Genomic DNA, 21,152 nt, shown 5'->3' on the forward strand with positions numbered 1-21,152 from the left:
CCTGGGCCGGATTGGACCCTGTGATAGGCCGGTTTGGGCCCACGGGCCGCATGTTTGACGTCTGTGGTTCAGGTCAAGCCAAGCATACAGTTATAAAACAGGTTTTTGTTTGACAATGGCTCCTTTACATGACCATAAAAATACGATAACTGGGACTAATCTGATACTTGACATAATCAGATGTGACTCGTTTCCAGTCGCTTCATAAATGCGATAATTAAAAACCCTGGTTTACATGTTTCAGTCCATTATGTGATTTCTTTCAGAGTACGTACGTAATGACGTCAGACGTACACTTCCTGTCATTTTCTAAACAGCCGGTCTTGTCTTGTTACCATGGCAACCCCTACGGTGTCAGCATTAGCTGTCCTAATGTGGGAGGAGCTAATAAGATGACAGAATAGGTCACATGTTGCTGCTATCCTTCATTTCATTTCATTGTTCACCTTTTTCCTCAGACTCACAGTGTCGCTGTAAACTTCTGTTTATATAGATTTTTTTTTTTTTTTTACACATGTGCAGATGTAAAAAAACTAAATAAATCAGATGAACCTGTTTACATGTGTGAAGACATCAGAGTACTAGAGAGAAATCTAGGTGTTAATCTGATTTATTATAATCAGATTACTGCTGTAATTGGATAAAGACGATCAGATTATCCAGTTTACATGATCAATAATAATCTGATAACTGCACACATGGGGTCATATATATGACAGGAGTTGTGGTGTGGATGTAAAGGGGTCCGGTGTGGATGTAAAGGGGTCCAGAGTGGATGTAAAGGGGTCCGGTGTGGATGTAAAGGGGTCCGGTGTGGATGTAAAGGGGTCCGGTGTGGATGTAAAGGGGTCCGGTGTGGATGTAAAGGGGTCCAGAGTGGATGTAAAGGGGTCCGGTGTGGATGTAAAGGGGTCCGGTGTGGATGTAAAGGGGTCCAGAGTGGATGTAAAGGGGTCCAGAGTGGATGTAAAGGGGTCCGGTGTGGATGTAAAGGGGTCCAGAGTGGATGTAAAGGGGTCCGGTGTGGATGTAAAGGGGTCCAGAGTGGATGTAAAGGGGTCCAGAGTGGATGTAAAGGGGTCCAGAGTGGATGTAAAGGGGTCCGGCTGAACAGAACCCACCTCGGTCTCACACAGAACCTTGAGGCTGTCCTGGCTGATGAGCTCTAACAGCTGACAGTGGGACAGGCTGAAGAACTCGTCCACTTTGGTCACCTACGACACAAAAGCACAAACGCACATGCTGGTGTCAGACCACGCCCACAGGGAGACCACGCCCACAGGGAGACCACGCCCAGTACAGCCAGTACCCCTGCCTCATGGCAGAGGGCGCTGCTGAGCACACAAGTTCCTCTTACTACAAGTCAAGTGCAGTGATTGGTTGATTTTTCCTTCTCGCCCCGCCTTAATCTCGAAATGGAAGATTCCAATACCAACATAATTTGGTTGAAAAGAATGTAAAGAATGCTGATCTGAGACAGGAAACAAAACCTGTTAACTGTTGCCAATCGAATGGTGAATAAGATACTCTTTTGGGTTCATATACAGGTGTGTGACTCTTTTTTTCAGTCAGATCTACAACATCTCACAAAATTAGAATATCATGAAAAAGTTCAATATTTTTGGTCACTCATTTCAGAAAGTGAAACCCATACATTATAGAGACTCATTACACACAGTGAAATATTTCAAGCCTTTATTTCTTGAAATTTTGATGATTTTGGCTTATAGAGAATGAAAACCCAAAATTCAGTGTCTCAGAAAATGTGAATATTGTGGGAAAAGTTCAATATTGGAGAGTCCTGGTGACACATTCTATTCAGCTAATGAACTGAAAACACCTGCAAAGGCTTCCTGAGCCTGTCCGTGGTCTGTCAGTCTGGGTCAGTAGGCCACTGCTGACCTGACAGATGTCCACAACACAGTCTACAGCGGGGTGTCCATCACCCCCACAAATGCACAAAATGGAAATTCACAATTTGGGCTGTGTATTGGCAAGAATCTGGTGATATGGTACAAATAACGATACTAAGATCATGATACAATATATCATGATACTGTTAAAAGGGAATTTTTTGTTTGTTTCTTTTTTTTTAATGATTTTTTCCTTGAAGAACTGAATTACACCCAAAATCTGCACAAATACTAAACACATTTTTATTTGATCAGAACAGGATCTAATGTTATATCACAAAATGTTCCTGTGTTCAAACTGAAATTCTGTTTTACAGACGTTACAGTTTCAGATCCTGTTCAAATGTTCAGATTCTATTAGTTCACAACTAACATCAGAACATTATTTTTGTGCAATCCCAACAAAGGAGCTAACATTATTTAATAAAAGAGTGATCAATAAGAATAAATAAAATATAAGAAAAAAACAAAAAACAAAAATGAACCTCCACAATATCTGCATTTGAATAAATACCTAAAAATATCAATACAGTACTTTTTAATATCGATACAGTATTGTGAAATGAAATATCGCAATATATTGCAGAACTGATATTTTCTTACATGGTAATGGAAACCCAGCTCCTGACACCCTCCACAGGGGGGGTAAGCCACAGAAGGTCACTGCCTAAGAAGCCGGTTCCTCACAGAGTGCTGGATCCAAGTATATTCAGGGTCAGTCCATCACAGCTCACCCACTGAGTTCAACCCCACCTCCTCCAATTTTGATGAAATTTGGTATATGGGTAATTCATAACCAGAAAAACCAAAATTTCAAATTTTAACTGTTGGACCAGTGGTTTTGGAGATATCACAATTTCATTTTTTCACTTTTTCATGAAAAAGGCATGGCCGCCAAATTTTAAATTGTTGTAACTCAGGAACCACTGGTCTGATTTTAAAAAGCAAGGTATTTCTGTAAAGGGGAGACCATAAGGAATCTAAATCTAGCATTCTTTTGTACATTTGGGTACTTTTGAGTTGGATGACCTTTTGATTTACAGTCGTGGAAAAAATTATTAGACCATCAAAAGTCATCAAAAACAATGGTTATGCAATCCAGTCCTAACTCCTGTGTGTATCATGTGACTAAAACAGACAGAAAAGAAAACATGGAATGAATAAAAGCACTGTTTTTGTCAGTACAATGCCAGAGATATTGATGGAAGAACTGAAGTGATTTTGGTTATTATTCAAATCAGTTCAATTTTATTTGTACAGCCCTATATCACAACAGTGTCGCCTCACAGGTCTTAACAGAATTAGTTGGACATGAAAACAAACAACAGTCAAATAAACAGTAGATGAAGGACATGGATTAATGTCCTGGGCATCCCCTACTCTTACACCCTCCTTCTCAGCAAAAAACTCCAAAACCCAGTGGGAAAAGAGAAACCTCGGGGAAAACCACAGTGAAGGACAAATCCACTCCATGGACAGACAGACTGTAGATGAGAGCAGGACTGATGGACATCCATTTGTGGATGTAGTTCCAGTCTGTAATTTCTGCAATTTTATTATCAAGAAAACATGTTAAATGGTCAGATATTCGCTCTGAAATTAAACTCTTATGAGCTATTTTTGTTATCATTATATTTGTCCAAACAATTGTACCTTTAGTTGGACCAGGCATTAAAATGAACAAGAAATTGAAGAAAACAAGGGGTGGTCTAAGAATTTTTCTGCAACTGTATATTTTGACCTTGAAATTGACACTGTGCGACACATTTGACCTCTTTGACGCCATTATGAAAAATGTAGCCTTATGTGTCAACTACAAACATATAAAACAATTGGAGAACTTTTCTTTTTTTTATACTTGAGTAATTTGGGATAGAATATAGGCCTACCTCCAGATTCCGAGTAAATTCTGTGTATTAAGAGTGCAGCATCCAGAGCCTACGTGGACCTGGTCCAGCTGTGGGATCACCTCATGTTTTTGATCGGTCTAAACAAAGCCCAGATTTGAATCAATGTTTACACGCAGTTCAGTTTTCTGATTCCTTTTTGCCCTTTGGCTGCTAAACAGGGGCAGTCTTTATTAGTTCCTTATCTGTTGCTATGTTGTGATTGCAGTTTTCAGGCAGAAGTCCATGTTTCTAATCGGAAACATTAGGGTGAACGCCAGGCTGTGGTCACATGGTGTGAGCAGCCTGCACACAGACACTGGCACCTCAAGAACCACTCCAAGTTTTTAGTTTTCTTTAAAACAAAGGAAGAACAGAGTCATAATTCACATTTCCTTGATGTTTTCTACATTTAATACCTCAAAGAAATGTAAGTATTCCAGAGTTTCATAAACTTATTGATTTGGGTGGATCTATAACTTTGTAGTATTGATGAAAAGGAAGTACTTAGACGTGTAATAAGACTTTTACTTTTGATGTTAGCTAATGAAGGATTACAATAACCCATAAATAACAACTACAAATTAAAGCTGCAAGCAGCATTGGGCGGGACCTCACACCGGGCGTTCTGCCTCCCCCACGATCCACCCCCCCGTGACCGTCGACACCTCAGCTCCACTCACACCTCTCCGTCCCCATACCAGTTCCCACCCTTTAGTGTCTGTCCTCCTTACATCTGTACAGAACACCAGCGACCCTCTGCTGAAACCACCATCACCTTTAAATGAGACTTTTATTTTGGAAACCCTACTGTGTGTATGTGCATTTGTTTTGTATGTGAGAGAAAGAATCAGTTTGAAAAATGAATTGAAATTGTATGAATAATTGAGCATAAAAGTGATGATTTATCACATTTAAGGCTTTTATTTTGGAAAAACCCTATTGTGTGAGCATGTGTGTCTGTGAGAAAGAGTACTTTGAATGAAGAAACATTGTACAAACAGTCGAGCATTTGGTCATAAAAATGAAAAGAAGTTATGTAATAGACATTATGTATTATTTTTAATAGGAGTTTTATTTTGAAAAAATGTACTCCGTGTACTTTGTAATGTGTGCAAAATGTCCACTATCCACAGTATAATGCAGCAAAACCTGTTTTTAAATGTGAGAGGTGGGGAATAAAAAAAAAAAAAAAAAAAAAACATCAGTGCCCTGCCTGGGTTTTGAACTCATGCCTCCTGCACAACAGACCAACACTTTAACCACTGGTCTACTATCAGACACACACATGCATGCACTGGTAAGCATTATATAGGTATTTTGTCATTGTGAAAACTGAAACTAAACATAGTCTTCAAAAAATCGCGATTATTCCGTACCCGTAGGTCACATCTGAAAAATTCTTTCACTTTTGGATTCTGCAGACTTGTGGGAATTTAATGAGGTATAACTTTTTATCAAAAGCCTGAAATGAATAAGCAGTAATTGCAGAAACGTAGAGTAACTTTCAAAGGCAGATTGCCAACTTCCTGTTGGAGTTAGCTCATGAGTGTCAGTGTATGATTTGTCGGCTCAATCAGACCAACATTTTGGCATTTGTTTCATGTTTCTGTGACATTCCTACTGGCCGCTAGGGCAGATTTTGTGTGTTTTTTAGTACATAGGTGGCGCTACAGAGTCCACTTTGGCCCCCAAGGGGTTAATTTTGATATTGAATCAAAGTGTTCACCAGCCATGACATACATGGCAAATTTGGTGAGTTTTGGAGCATGTTAAGGGGGTCAAATGGCAGTCTAAAGTGGAAAAAGTATGAAAAGAAACAAATTGCTATAAATCAATAACCGTACATCCTATCTCAAAATTTTTTGCATGTGAGTGTTGTGCTGAGTCCCCTGAACATGTAGATATGTCACATGTGGGGAAAAACTCCAAAGTGAAAAATGAGTTCCAAACATCGCAACTTTGCGGGCTTCTAAAAAAAAAAGTAAGACAGTTTTGGAAAAAGTACAAGATCACTTTTTTGAGGAGGGTTCACTCTGTCTTTTGGTGCTATTTAGAAGTCAATACGATAAACGGTGTCATCGGAGTTAGTTTTAAAAATTTTATTTTGAAAGGCATATTGCGAACTTCCTGTTGGAGTTAGGTTAGGGGCATCAGTGTGTCATTTGTAGTGCTTCATCCAACAAACATTTTGGCATTGGTTTCATGTCTGTCCGACATTCCTACTGGCCACTAGGGCCGTTAATGTTTTTTTTCACATAGGTGCCGCTAGAGAGCACCTATGGGGTCAATTTTTACATTTTATCAAATTTTTTGCCAGGCCTGACATGTGTGCAAAGTTTGGTGAGTTTTTGGGTATGTTTAAGGGGTCAAAATCCAGTTGAAAGTCGTGACGGTATAATAATATAAAAACGAACGAAATACAATAGGGCCTTGCTTGCAGGCAAGGCCCTCTCACTGTGTGAGAGGGCCTTGCCTTTCGGCTCGGTCCCTAATTTTCTTTGTGAAAAATTATGTGGAAAAATTTTAAGTGAAAAAAATAACATTACACTGTGAAAATATTTACATTTACAAAACTACCCTTTCACAATAAAATGCAAATAAATACATAAATTAAAACAAAGATGAACAACCTGAAATGTCCAATTTGAACAATATTCTGTCTGTTCCTAAATATTTGGTGCATTTATGGATCCACTGTGATCTGCAGTTATGTTCATAATAACAGATGGAATATTGTAGAAATTGTTCAAATTTTAGTTCCAAACTCCAAAATTTGAACAATATTCTGCCTGTTACCAAATGTTTATGGAACACTGTGTAAATGCACATGTATAAATAATAAGTCCAGACATAATATTGTTAAAATTGCACTAATTTTTCAAATGAAATTTCTGTTTTTTGAGGTTATTCACATCTTTGTTGTAAAATGTAAATATTTTTTTAACTTAAACAAAATGAAAAACTTGGATTTGTTATTAGTTATAGGTTATTAAGTCATTATTTTACTGGTCTGGCCCACTTCAGATCAAAGTGGGCTAAATATGGCCCCTGAACCAAAATGAGTGGGACAGCCCTGTTCTAAGGTTCACTTCCCACATAATAAATCCCACTCACTGCCAGGCGTCTGTAAGCAGATAACCCACATGATCGGTGTCGGTAAAAGCAGGAGCCCACCTCACTGAAGTGTGTGTTAATGTACTCTCGGCTCTTCTGGTGCAGATCGGTGCAGCCGATCTCCTCTGCGAAACGAGCGATGCCGATGACATTGGACGGCTCCAGGTGTTTGATGAGGAAGTCACAGCATGCTTTGGCCACGTCCTCCATCTGAAACCTGTGGAAAAAGTGTGGGAAAAACTCGGACTCCAGCGGACACTCATGTCTCAGACTGATCTGAGTCGTGTGTCACACCAGTTATTATGGTATTTGGTGGTCTATACCGACCGATACTGACCGATACCGATTGATACCGACCTATACCGACCAATACCGACCGATACTGACCTATACCGATTGATACCGACCTATACCGACCGATACCAACCTATACCGACCGATACCGACTGGTACCGACTGATACCGACCTATACCGACTGATACCGACCTATACCGACCGATACCGACCTATACCGACCGATACCGACTGGTACCGACTGATACCGACCTATACCGACCGATACCGACTGGTACCGACTGATACCGACCTATACCGACTGATACTGACTGATACCGACCTTACCAACTTGTACCGACCTATACCGACCGATACAAACCTGTACAGACCTAAACTGACCTATACTGACCGATACTGACCTATACCAACCGATACGACCTATACCGACTGATACCGACCTATACTGACTGATACCGACCTATACCGACCTATACCGACCGATACTGACCTATACCGACCGATACTGACCTATACCGACTGATACCGACCTATACTGACTGATACCGACCGATACCAACCTATACCGACCGATACGGACCAATACCAACTGATACTGACTGATACCGACCTATACCGACCTATACCGACTGATACTGACTGATACCGACCTTTACCAACTTGTACCGACCTATACCGACCGATACCGACCTGTACAGACCTAAACTGACCAATACTGACCTATACCAACCGATACAACCTATACCGACTGATACTGACCTTTACCGACTTGTACCAACCTATACCGTCCTATACTGACCGATACCGACCTGTACCGACCTGTATCGACCTATACCGACCTGTACCGGCCTATACCGACTGATGCCGACCTATACCGACCTGTACCGACCTATACCGACCTGTACCAACCTGTACTGGCCTATAGCGACCGATACCAACTGATACAGACCTGTACCGACCTATACCGAACTGTACCGACCAATACCAACCTGTACTGACCTGTACTGACCTATACCGACCTATACCAACCTGTACCGACCTATACCAAACTGTACAGACCTATACCGAACTATACTGACCAATACCGACCTGTACTGACCTGCACCGGCCTATACTGACCGATACCGACCTGTACCGACCTATACCAAACGGTACAGACCTATACTGAACTGTACCAACCTAAACCGACCTGTACTGACCTATACCGACCTGTACTGACCTATACTGACCTATACCGACCTGTACCGACCGATACCGACCAATACCAACCTGTACTGACCTGTACTGACCTATACCGACCTATACCAACCTGTACCGACCTATACCAAACTGTACAGACCTATACCGAACTATACTGACCAATACCGACCTGTACTGACCTGCACCGGCCTATACTGACCGATACCGACCTGTACCGACCTATACCAAACGGTACAGACCTATACTGAACTGTACCAACCTAAACCGACCTGTACTGACCTATACCGACCTGTACCGACCGATACCGACCTATACCAACCTGTACCGACCTGTACTGACCTATACCGACCTAAACCGACCTGTACCGGCCTATACCAACCGATACCGACCTGTACAGACCTTCACCGACCGATATCGACCTATACCGACCGATACCGACTTGTACCGACCTGTACAGACCTGTACCGACCGATACCGACCGATGTCGACTGATACCGACCTATACCGACCTGTATCAATCTATACCGACTGATACGAACTATACCAACCGATACCGACCGATACAACCTATACCGACCGATACTGACTGATACCGGCCTATACCGACCTGTACCGATCTATACTGACTGATACAAACTATACCGACCTATACCGACCTGTACCGATCTATACTGACTGATACGAACTATACCGACCTATACCGACCTGTACCGACCTGTACTGACCTATACCGACCTAAACCGACCTGTACCGGCCTATACCAACCGATACCGACCTGTACCGATCTGTACAGACCTTCACCGACCGATATCGACCTATACCGACCGATACCGACCTGTACCGACCTGTACAGACCTGTACCGACCGATACCGACCTATACCGACCGATGTCGACTGATACCGACCTATACTGACCGATACCGACCTATACCGACCTGTACCGATCTATACTGACTGATACGAACTATACCAACCGATACCGACCGATACAACCTATACCGACCGATACTGACTGATACCGGCCTATACCGACCTGTACCGATCTATACTGACTGATACGAACTATACCGACCTATACCGACCTGTACCGATCTATACTGACTGATACGAACTATACCGACCTATACCGACCTGTACTGACCTATACCGACCTAAACCGACCTGTACCGGCCTATACCAACCGATACCGACCTGTACCGATCTGTACAGACCTTCACCGACCGATATCGACCTATACCGACCGATACCGACCTGTACCGACCTGTACAGACCTGTACCGACCGATACCGACCGATGTCGACTGATACCGACCTATACTGACCGATACCGACCTATACCGACCTGTACCGATCTATACTGACTGATACGAACTATACCAACCGATACCGACCGATACCGGCCTATACAGACCTGTTCCAACCTGTACCGACTGATACTGGCCTACACAGACCTATACCGACCTGTACCTGCATTTTGGACCTTTCGCCTGTTATTCAACACCATTTGATCACATATGAATTTACACCAAGACCTCAGGTTCACATAACTCTAACCCTAACCCACTCTAACCCTAACCCCTAACCCTCAGTGTGTGGTATTTGACACGTCTTCAGGTTGGCCAGGGGGATAATAACAGTGTGAACAGACATGCGGAAAGGTTATAATGCGTACAGATAAGACGTTAATTAAAAGTGGAGTGTATATTTACGCTGGTCATGATGACCTAATATGACAGAAGTCCATACCTCATGGCAGCCAACAGGACGTGCAGAACACACTTCTCTCCTACGGTGATGTGGGAGGTGTATGCGAAGTCGATCAGTCGTCCCACCACCTGAGGGCTGACGTCACACAGGGTGACCTCCGAGGCACTGCACTCTTTGAAGCTGCTGGTGAACATGGCCCTGAAGTAGGGACTGCAGGAGGCCAGGACCACTTTATGGACCTGAGAGGGAGGGGGACCAGAGGAAAACATCTGAGTCAGCAGAGCTCTGAGGGCACCGGTGTCAAACATGCGGACCATGGGCCAAAACCCACCCACCAAAGGGTCCACTCCAGCCCCCGGAAGGGATTTGAAAAGTGCAAACATTCCACTGAAGGTATAAACCATCAAGGGTGTCCAACTGGTTTTAGTTCTGGTTCCACATTCAGACCAATGGGAACCAATAAAATAATGACATCATCTACAAATAATAACAACTACAAATTTTCTTTCTGATTTAATGTGAAAAAAATAACACAATACTATGAAAATATTTACATTTACAAACTATCCTATAACAATAAAATGTGAATAACCTGAACTGTCTGGAGACAGTTCTGTGGAACTGTTCCAATATTCAGTCTGTTCTTACATGTTTGGTGCATTTGCAGATCCACTGTCATCTGTACGCTGGGTTCAAAATGAGCTCTGATGGAATATTGGAGAAACTGTTCTTATTTTAGTTATCTTAGTTTAATTCTAACAATATTCTGCCTGTTTCCACACCTTTGTGTAACATTGTGTCTACTGCACCAAGGTTATTATCGTTAACAAAAACTAAAGAAATGACGAAAACTAGAACTGTAAAAACATTTTCGTTAACTGAAATAAATAAAAACTATAATTAATAGAAAAAATGATAACTAACTGAAACTGTATTGTGTGCATATAAAACTAACTAAAACGTATTAAAATTATGGATAAAATTCCCTTCATTTTCATCTTTGTGATTGATACGAAATCAATGTATTTTGCTGTAGTAATTTTCTCTGCTGGCACCATCTGATATTTAAGGGTCCGTCACTCGTGGTTTCCAGTCGTCTTCTGGTCCCCACTCTACCTGGAAACATGGAGACTAAAGCAGCAGAGTCCTGTCTGGGATTGATTTGAATACGATGGAGAGGAAGAGAAAAGATATATATATATAAAATAACAAAAAAACAAAACTAAATATAGAAACTAAAACTAAGCATTTAGAAAAAAATGAAAACTAATAAAAACTAACTGAATTAGAGAAAAAACATCAAAACTAGATGAAACAAAACTATAATGAAAAATCCAAAACTATAAGACCCTTGTATTGCACATACATAAATGATAAGTTGAGGCAGAATATTGTTCAAATTGCATTTATTTTTCTTACAAAAGTTCCATTTTTTCAGGTTATTCACATTTTTTGGGGAAAGTTTGTAAATGGAAAAGTTTTCAGAATGTAATGTTTTTTATTGACCTAAAACAAAAAGAAAAAATGTCATTATTTCTAGTTTATTGTGTTATTATTGTACTGGAGATAAGACTGGACTGAATGTGGAACCTGAACTAAATGAGTTCGACCCCTGGTTAAAGCAGTAAATAGGTATCGTCTATGGTGACAGAACAGGTTTAGTACTTGTGAACCTCAGCTCACTGGTGATGACTGCAGAGTTCATCTCTGCTCTGAATCTGGTGCAAATCGGACAAAGTTGGATCTGATCCAGCAGTAACATGTGGACACATTTGGTGTTCAACAGTCTCTGTCATGTAATCAGAGTAACTTATATACATGTATTAGACATATTTCAGTGGGTATTTAGAAGCACTTTAACATGAGGAGATCAAATTTTTAGGTGAAAAATGTGAAATTACTGCTCGATAACACGGGGCTGTGAAACAGACATCCATTTTTTAAGCTTCACACAAACATTCAAAACATGCAGTTTTCGACAGAAATTCATATGAAACCTTTTAGATATTAGGGGTGTAAGAAAATATTGATTCTGCAATATATTGCGATATTTCATTTCACAATACTGTATCGATATTAAAAAAGTACTGTATAGATATTTTTAGGTATTTATTCAAAAGCAGATACTGTGGAGGTTCATTTATGGGTTTTTTTTATTTATATTTTATTCATTATTCTTTAACACTCTTTTATTAAATAATGTTCGTTCCTTTGTTGGGATTGAACTAAAATCCTGTTCTGATGTTAGTTCTGAACTAATAGAACGTGAACATCTGAACAGGATCTGAAACTGGAATGTCTGGAAAACAGAATTTTAGTTTGAACATAGGAACATTTTGTGATAGAACATTAGATTCTGTTGGGATCAAATAAAAATGTGTTTAGTATTTGTGCAGATTTCTGGTGTAATTCAATTCTTCAAGGAAATAATCATTTAAAAAAAGAAACAAAAAAATTGCCTTTTTAACAGTATTGTGATATATCGTGATCCTAGTATTGTGATTTGTATCGTATCACCAGATTCTTGCCGATACACAGTCCTATTAGATATTATGTTCAGCTACACTGAAAATAAATTTTGGGGTAAAATATTGAAAAGTCTCTGTTTTATTGACGTGTGAATATGGTCAGATGTGGACAGGTTGCCATAGTAACACGTGGACGACTCCTTACCGTCGTATGCATCAAACAAAATGGATCCAAAGGTCATCAAAGTTTCACTCAAATATCTGAATTATAAGCAACTTGAAAATTTAAAATTGGTATTTTTGTGGTAACACATGGAACCTTTGGATACAGTACATGCAATGACATTTATGGAGTAGAACGAAAGAAACTCTGCAGAGAAATTCAACAAAATAAAAAAAAATGGGCATTTCTGACTTTTTTTTTTGTGAATGTATAACATGTATAAGCACTGATAAACTGTCCAAATACAGTTTTTATCAGTGGATTGGACAACTGAGTCTCACTGAAAATTATTTATATATATATTTATAGGTAATTTGATTGTTTTAATACATGCAAATATTCTTTATTAAACATTAAAAAGTCAAAAAAATATGCAACATCTCATGTAAAGTTAAGGCAAAAAACTGTATTTTAGTGATGGAAAATTACTGTATTTTTATGGGCTGATTATTTTCCATTATTTAACAGTATTTTTTTGGCACCCCTGCTGCCAGAATAATACTGTTATACATATATATATATATATATATATATATATATATATATATATATATAATTTTTTTTTTTTTTTTTTTTTATTTACAGTGTATATTCATCATTTAATAGGGCTTATGTATTTTATTTTATTGTAGTTTTGTTTGTTTGTTTTGTTTTTTTCTCTCTCTCTTCTGCCCAGTTTACTCAGTTCTGGTTGTAGTTATTGTTTCCATTATAATTATCACCATGATTGTTACTGTTTGTATTGTTGATACTTTCTTGTGCGGGTCTTCGCCACCTTCTTCTGCCCCCCCCTCCCACCATGTCAGGTCTGAAATGTGGTTCAACAAAACTCATAATACAGACAGTAGAATATCAAGTGGAGCTCCGTATACTTTATGAAGTTTCCTTTGGCAAAGCAAATGTGTTCAGCGCCAAAAGGAGTCAGACTACCATTCTGCTGTTAGGATGATGGACAAGACAAGTTTAAAAAAGAAAAAAAAAAAAAATTAATCGAGCAAATTCTTATTGACCATTAATTGATAATTGATTAATTGTTTACATCCCTATCAGGTACCTTAAATTTGTACTTAGTAAAGGTACTTATGTTGTTAGAATCCACTGCAGTTTGGGACTTTATGAGTCGGTTTTAATGAACGTGTGAAACAAACCCCACCCCCCAGATAACAAACAGCGTCTGACCTTGAAGTCCTCGGTCCTTTCCTGGTATGTGACATGAAGCACCAGGTCACACAGCTTCTCCTCCCGCCTGAACTCATCCATGACCTTCAGGGATCTGGAGGCATGGCTCTCCACTACGTAGTCCAGATACCCAGACCCACGCATGGAGGGGACGGCGATGGCCGAAAAGTCCGAATCACGGGTCGGACGTCTCTTTCGCAAAGGGCAATGCATCCTAGGATAAAGGAAGAGGATTTCCTTTGGGTTCAGTACCTGCTTGGTTTTAAACGTCTGGGGCAGTTCAAAGCGTGGAGCTCTTATCCCACAGAGGAATACACGTCTTTAGTCTAAACTTAATTGAAGGCTCAGGAGTGCATGTCCTCAGCTTCTCCATGTTTTCTCAGTCTTAACAAAAATCCAAAAATCTGTTTAAAAAGTGTAGATTAGGAATGTGAAAAATGTACGATCCATTTATGGTCCAGGCCACAGGCAGAAGGCGGAGCAGGCGATCCATAAAATAAGACAGTTCCTGCATCAAACAGGTTTGGATTATATGTGTCACTGCGAAAATAGGACCGGAAAACAAAGGAGCAGACCGATGGTGAACCGCAACAAACGCCCTCATCTGCAGATCCAGTCTGCAGCATGACTGACAGCAGCCGTCCAAGGAGCAGAGCGTTTCCACAGAACAAGTCAGAGCACATCTGAGGAGGAGTCCATCCTGATGTTTTAGTGCATCCTCTGCACTTTAGCCTTTCACAAGAGAAGAGGAAGTGGAAGTGCACAGTCAGAGGGATCCGGCTCAGATCCAAACTGCTGGAACGTGTATCCTGTAAAAGAAAAAAGGAAAAGGAAATGTAAGAATCTAAAATGTGTGTCAAATGGAAACGCAACAAACACAGGCCTTAATGAACACTAATGAAGTCCAACTCCCCAGGGAAACTGTTTTTGTTCTTGTGTGTATGTGGTGTGTGAACGGCTGTGTGTGTGTGTCGGTGTCAGATTCTGAAGTTTCACTTCCTCGCATCTGAAAAAGTGAAGACAGTCAACATGTAGTGTTCCCTCTGTGACTTCGAAACAGATTTAGTCAAATAGAAATGAGGGTTTACCCAGACCCGATCACATGACCATAAAAATACGACATCTGGGACTAATCTGATAATTGCTATAATCAGATGCGACTCATTTCCCTGTACTTCAGAAATGCGATAATTAAAAACCCTGGTTTACATGTTTCAGTCCATTGTTTGATTTCTTTCACAGTATGTATGTATGTTATGATATTTCAGGTTGTTCATATTTGTTCAGATTTTTCACATTTAATTGTTAAACGACACATTATTAATGTAAATATTTTCAGAATTTAATGTTATTTTTTTTGCACAAACAGAGAAAAAACCTGGCGTCATTATTTATTGCTATAATGTAATATTATTGTCTGTATGTGGAACCTGAACTAAATTAGTTCGACACCCTTGATTGTTAATATGTTCAGTTTCCAGATTCTTACTACGGTCCAGTCTGGACCCTTTGGTGGACTGGTTTTGGACCACGGGCCACATGTTTGACGTCCCTGCACTAAACCCTTCACACATGATTCTATAAATGATCAGCAAATATGTTATTTATTGTAAAGCTCAACTGCTCGGCTGTTTATACTTCGTTTATTACTTCTGCCCAAGGAGGTGAAGTTTTCATCTGGGTTTGTCTGTCTGTCTGTTAGCATGATCACTCAAAGTTATGGAAGTATTTTCAGGAAATTTTCAGGAAATGTTGATACTGGCACAAGGAACAAATGATTACATTTTGGTGGTGATGGGGGGGGGGGGGGGTCATATGTTAATTTCAAAACAACAGAAGAGAGAAATAATACAATTGGACTGAAAGAGGCTCAGACAGAAGCAAAGCTTATTAATGACCTACTTTACACATTAAACTACACAATACATGGGGTCAAACAGAAGTCTCTAAACTTTAAAACATGAGAATTTTAAAATAATGGATTAGTCTGATCAGAGTATTATTATAATATTTATGATACGTATGATACGTATTTATGATATGCTGGTTTTTGTTGTAAAACAATTTGGTCAGTTGTGGTTTTAAAAGTAGATCCCATAATTCAACACAGTTAAATATGGAAGTATCAGTGAGCAGTGAATTCAATATAAACCTTTGTCTTTGTACTGGATGGACACTGGTTTTCAGATCGGCCCTTTTACATATTCAACAGGTTTTTTCCACTTAAGTTTAGGTTCAATCACAACCCAGAGGAATCTGGTCCCCCAAACCCTTATAATTATCTATCTATCGATCTATCTATCTATCTATACACACACACACACACACACACACACACACACACACACACACACACACACACATATATATATATATATATATATATATATATATATATATATACATAATATGACTTTCAGGTTGGTTTCCAAATACCATAAATATAATTTTCTTTATACGACGGCGTATTAGGGCCACATAAGAAAATAAATATGCTTGTCACTACGAGAATAAAGTCATTATTTAACAAGAATAAAGTTGTTAATTAACGATGATAAAGTCGTTATTTAATGAGAATAAAGTGTAGATTTAAAAAACTCATTATTTAATGAGAATAAAGTAATTATTTAACGAGAATAAAGTCATACTGTTATGAGATTAAAGTTGTAATATTTTGAAAATTCCAGTTTTACAGCGAAGGCAACAAGCGAAGCAGTAACTGTCCCTTCTGTTGGACTCAGAAACTCACAGTAGAATCCTCACAGTTTGTTCAGAAACATCAAACCTTCTCAAGCCCATGAGTAGGTACAACTTCTCATTATATTCTAACTTTATTCTCGAAATATAATGACTTTCTTCTCATTAAATAACAACTTTATTCTTGTTAATTAAATGACCTTATTCTCGTTAAATAATGTGTTTATTCTCATTAAATAACAACTTTATTCTCATTAAATCATGACTTTTTTAAAACTACAACTTAATTCTCATTAACAACTCTATTCTTGTTAAATAACGACTTTATTCTTGTAGTGACAAGCGGTTTTTTTTTCTCATGTGGCCCTAACATGCCGTCGTATCTTTATATTAAGAGGTAACTTATTAATATTAAACCAGGTTTGGAGAACTCCAAGCTCTATTTGAACTGTGCAGAAGTTCTTCTCAGTTTCTCCCAGAGCAGAACAAAGGTGTGTCATCTGCAAATATTAAACAGTTGAATTTATCCCATGAAGCCTTTTCTTTCCATCCAACTCCAGCTGTTTTGGTCTGACTTGAACTTGGCACACAGAGAATCCAGGTCAACTGCATATCTCGTAACCATCAAACGTGCACATGCCACAGTGTGACCGCTGCTCCGGCCTCAGCACAACCAAACAGAAAAGGCTTCGTCTATGTTCGCTGTTACACTGAAATAAAGATCTGCGGAGTCACATGACACGTACTACCTATTTAAAACTGCAACTGCACAAAGAAAAATAAGAACGCACTAACATTTGAAACATGGAAAATGCATAGTACCTTTCTTTTTTGGACCACCCCCTTGTACAAAACCAGTCTTTTTCCACCCAAACTCAAACACAGCAGTGGAGTAGAGTGGAGTGGAGTTGCTCAATCACATGTGGTCAGCCTGCAGCTGGCTCAGCGCTCACATACAGTCAGTCCAACTGTTCTGCTGATCATATGACCCACAGAGGCCGACAGGAAGGGAGGGAGAGTGACGCCAGCACAAACAGATTATGAGGGCAACGGCGTAAACCATGGAGAGAAAAACAACGTCCCAGAGAATCCAAGTCCATTACATAAGAAAACAAAAGCCCACGACCAGATGAGGAAAGAGCGAAGCCTGAAAAGGGTTCCATAAAGGAGCGCTGTTGGAGAATATGAGCCCAGCGTAGATTTAGGATCAGGCTTTAAGGAGGGTTCACAGGGCAGAGCTCAGCTGGTTACCATAGAAACCAAGAACTGCACAAGCCCCACGGAAAACTGCAGTTGATTCATTTCAACACAGTTTTATAAAACAGGGGTGTCAAACTGCTTTTAGTTCAGGGACCACATCCAGCCCAACATACAGAGGAGGGTTAAATATATGTGGTTTGTTTATGGTTTGTAAATATAAACAGACACCTTTGGCACAGGAACTAATTTTGCCTAATTTTCTTCAATCAAAAATGCTGAAGTGAGAGCTGGGGGTACTTGGATAAAAAAGTCTATTTCAGGGGGCACTCCGCTGTAAAAAGTCTATTTCAGGGGATACTCCACTAAAAAGTCTATTTCAAGGCTACTCCGCTGTAAAAAGTCTATTTCAGCGGGTACTCCGCTGCAAAAAAAAGTCTATTTCAAGGGGTACTCCACTGTAAAAAAAAAAAAGTCTATTTCATGATTACTCCACTGTAAAAAAAAAAAAAAAAAAATCTATTTCAGGGGGTACTCCGCTGTAAAAAGTTGGAGACCCACTGGTCTAATGTAATATATTAATGAGCCTTTTGAGATGTTGACACATGTATGTTTTCAGTCAGTTTGGATCATTTCCACAGTGGTGTAGAAGTTCCCTCAGATGAACATCACACAGGGTTGGGGTTAACCACTCCCACAGCTGTTCCAGGGGCAGATGACACAGCAGATTTGTGTTTTATCACGCTGGACCTGAGCCTACATTTGTCTGCCTTAACCCTAGAGGTTGAAAACTCCTGAGCTGCACAAACTACCAGCTTTCTGCAGTGTTTTGTAACCACAGGAACTCATTTTGTTTGCAGTGTCATGTTATCTTTTGACTCACAAACAGCTGACTGGGCTGAAAACAAACAAAAAAAAACATGTTGCCAAATGTGCATGTGCTCCTTAAGTCCAAACTCCAGACTGTGACGGAGGATGGCAGATAACCTTCTGGGCACGTTGTGCAACGATGACAAACTCCATTATGCACAAAAATATGAAAAGTCACTTTGGCCTTGAACACGAGTTCAGCTTGTTCTCAACAGTTCTAAAGGCCTTTAGTGCAGATCAGTTCTAAAGGCCTCTAGTGCAGATCAGTTCTAAAGGCCTCTAGTGCAGATCGGTTCCAAAGGCCTCTAGTGCAGATCGGTTCCAAAGGCCTTTAGTGCAGATCAGTTCCAAAGGCCTCTAGTGCAGATCAGTTCTAAAGGCCTCTAGTGCAGATCAGTTCTAAAGGCCTTTAGTGCAGATCAGTTCTGCAGACACTGTTCATAGACACTGATGCTGCTCCTGTGGTCTGGGATCAGCTCCAAACAGACCAGAACCGGTCCAGTCTGAATCCACTACACTGTAAAAACAAACCTTTAGAATCTGCTCGGTAAAAGTGAGGCACTCATTTTGGTTGAGTAGGTTTTACTCCATATTTTGAGTAAAATGTGATTAAATTGAACAGCTATAACACACTAAAAGAAATGAGGTCAAATCCACCTTTCATATCCCAGTAGATTACACAACAAATTACTCATAAAAAGTGAGTAATATTAACTCTCTTTTGTTAATAGGAATATGTTCATCTACTTAATTTAGGACAGGGAGGATCAATCTAAATATTGATAGTATCCATACTAAGGTGTGTGTGTATTGGTATCAGATCGATATCAAAATTCCCAGTATCGCCCACCCTTAATTTAATTATTATTAACAACTAATCAGTATTTAACCATTACTTATTCAGGGAAGGTTAGTTTTAGTTGAAAAGCTGCCAGTCACAGGAGGTGTTCATTATTCAACCCTAACCCTAAGAAGCATGTGAAGCATGACAGATGAGGACTTCAGTCTGGTATTTTATTTTAACCCACCCCTGTATGGGACACCATTACAGAGAAGAAAGAAACAAAGGAACAACTGAGCTCATGGTGCAAGAATATAAACGGCAACTCAACAGAAATATTCATTTGACAAAAAAAAAACTAATCAAAACAGTCAAACACACCATAACTGCGCTATATATTTAAAAAAAAAAAAAAAGAACAATACTTCCTATCAACTCAGAATACTGTAAAACATATAAAAACTGTCCCAACTAGTTTGTCCCAATGCATGCTGGGAAATTCCCCCCATCTGCTCCTCCAACACGTCACAATATTATGGGGTAGATTTTATTATATTATTTTAAGTAGCAGTTGTTTAATTGTGTTTTATTTATTTCATTTACTTTTAACAACTTTGTACGGCAACCTTGAGTGTCCTGAAAGGCGCATATGAATAAAATGTATTATTATTATTATTATTATTATTATTGTTACTGTTAACAAATAGGTAGAACTGAACCAGTCCTAATAGATTTCACTGGCTAACTATTACTGTTGATTCAAATGGAAGTGATTTCCATAGTTTGTATTTAAAACCCCCCAAAAGCCTTTGTTTTTTTTTTTTTGTTTTTTTTTACAGTGTACAGCGGTCTAAGTAGGGTTGATGATCTTTGAACCCAGGGAGGCGTCCTGCATAACTGTCATTGTTTCACATTCAAACCAGACCAGTGGCTTCACTGGCACGTTGGCATTCAGAAGAATGTTGGCCAGGTAAAAAAAAAAACAAACAAAAAAAACAACATCCTCATGCATTTATGGAAATTTCTGGAACTTTCTTGTATGTCTCCTCCCATCTGACTGGGTTCTGATGGTAGAACATCAGAGCTCTGATCTGCTGAATACCACAGAGGCGTTCAGGTGGCTCACCACTGCACAGATCCAACCAGGACCTGCTGTTTATGAAGTCCTGTTTCAAAGCCTGTGGACCGAGACCACCTGGAACCACCCAAACTGTCAGAACCGGACCCCTGAGGAACCTGAGGATCTGAGGCAGGGCTGTCAAACTCATTTTAGTTCTGTTCCACATTCAGCTAAATTTGATCTACAGTGGGCCAGACCAGTAAAATAATAACATAATAATATATAAATAATGTCAACTCCAAACTTTGCTCTATGTTTTAGAGTGAAAAAAGTAAAATTATGCGATGAAAATGTTTACATCTACCAACTGTCCTTTAAAACAATGTGAATAACATGAACAAATTGAAATTTCTTCAGAAAACTAAGTGCAATTTTAACAATATTATGCCTCAGTTTATCATTTAAATGTGTAAATTACAACTTACAGATCACAGTGGATCTACAAATACACAAAAGATTTAATAACAGGCAGAATATTGTTAAAATTACACTCCAGACAT

The 21,152-nt window shown here is 39.4% G+C and overlaps 1 protein-coding gene across 1 annotated transcript in view; it reads right to left on the reverse strand.

The window, feature by feature from the left end:
* The window catches only part of LOC115414345 (kelch-like ECH-associated protein 1), a 51,951-nt gene that overhangs the window by 28,316 nt on the left and 2,483 nt on the right, over nt 1-21,152 (reverse strand). Inside the window, exons 2-5 of the mRNA XM_030127659.1 lie at nt 13,988-14,796; nt 10,157-10,356; nt 6,977-7,133; nt 1,122-1,214 (exon numbers count right to left, since the gene is read on the reverse strand). Of these exons, the coding sequence (XP_029983519.1) occupies nt 1,122-1,214; nt 6,977-7,133; nt 10,157-10,356; nt 13,988-14,200 (663 nt within the window). The 5' untranslated portion in view covers nt 14,201-14,796. The remainder of the gene's footprint in view (nt 1-1,121; nt 1,215-6,976; nt 7,134-10,156; nt 10,357-13,987; nt 14,797-21,152) is intronic.

This window comes from Sphaeramia orbicularis, chromosome 22, assembly GCF_902148855.1.
Source record: "Sphaeramia orbicularis chromosome 22, fSphaOr1.1, whole genome shotgun sequence".
NCBI classification, from domain to species: Eukaryota; Metazoa; Chordata; class Actinopteri; order Kurtiformes; family Apogonidae; genus Sphaeramia; species Sphaeramia orbicularis.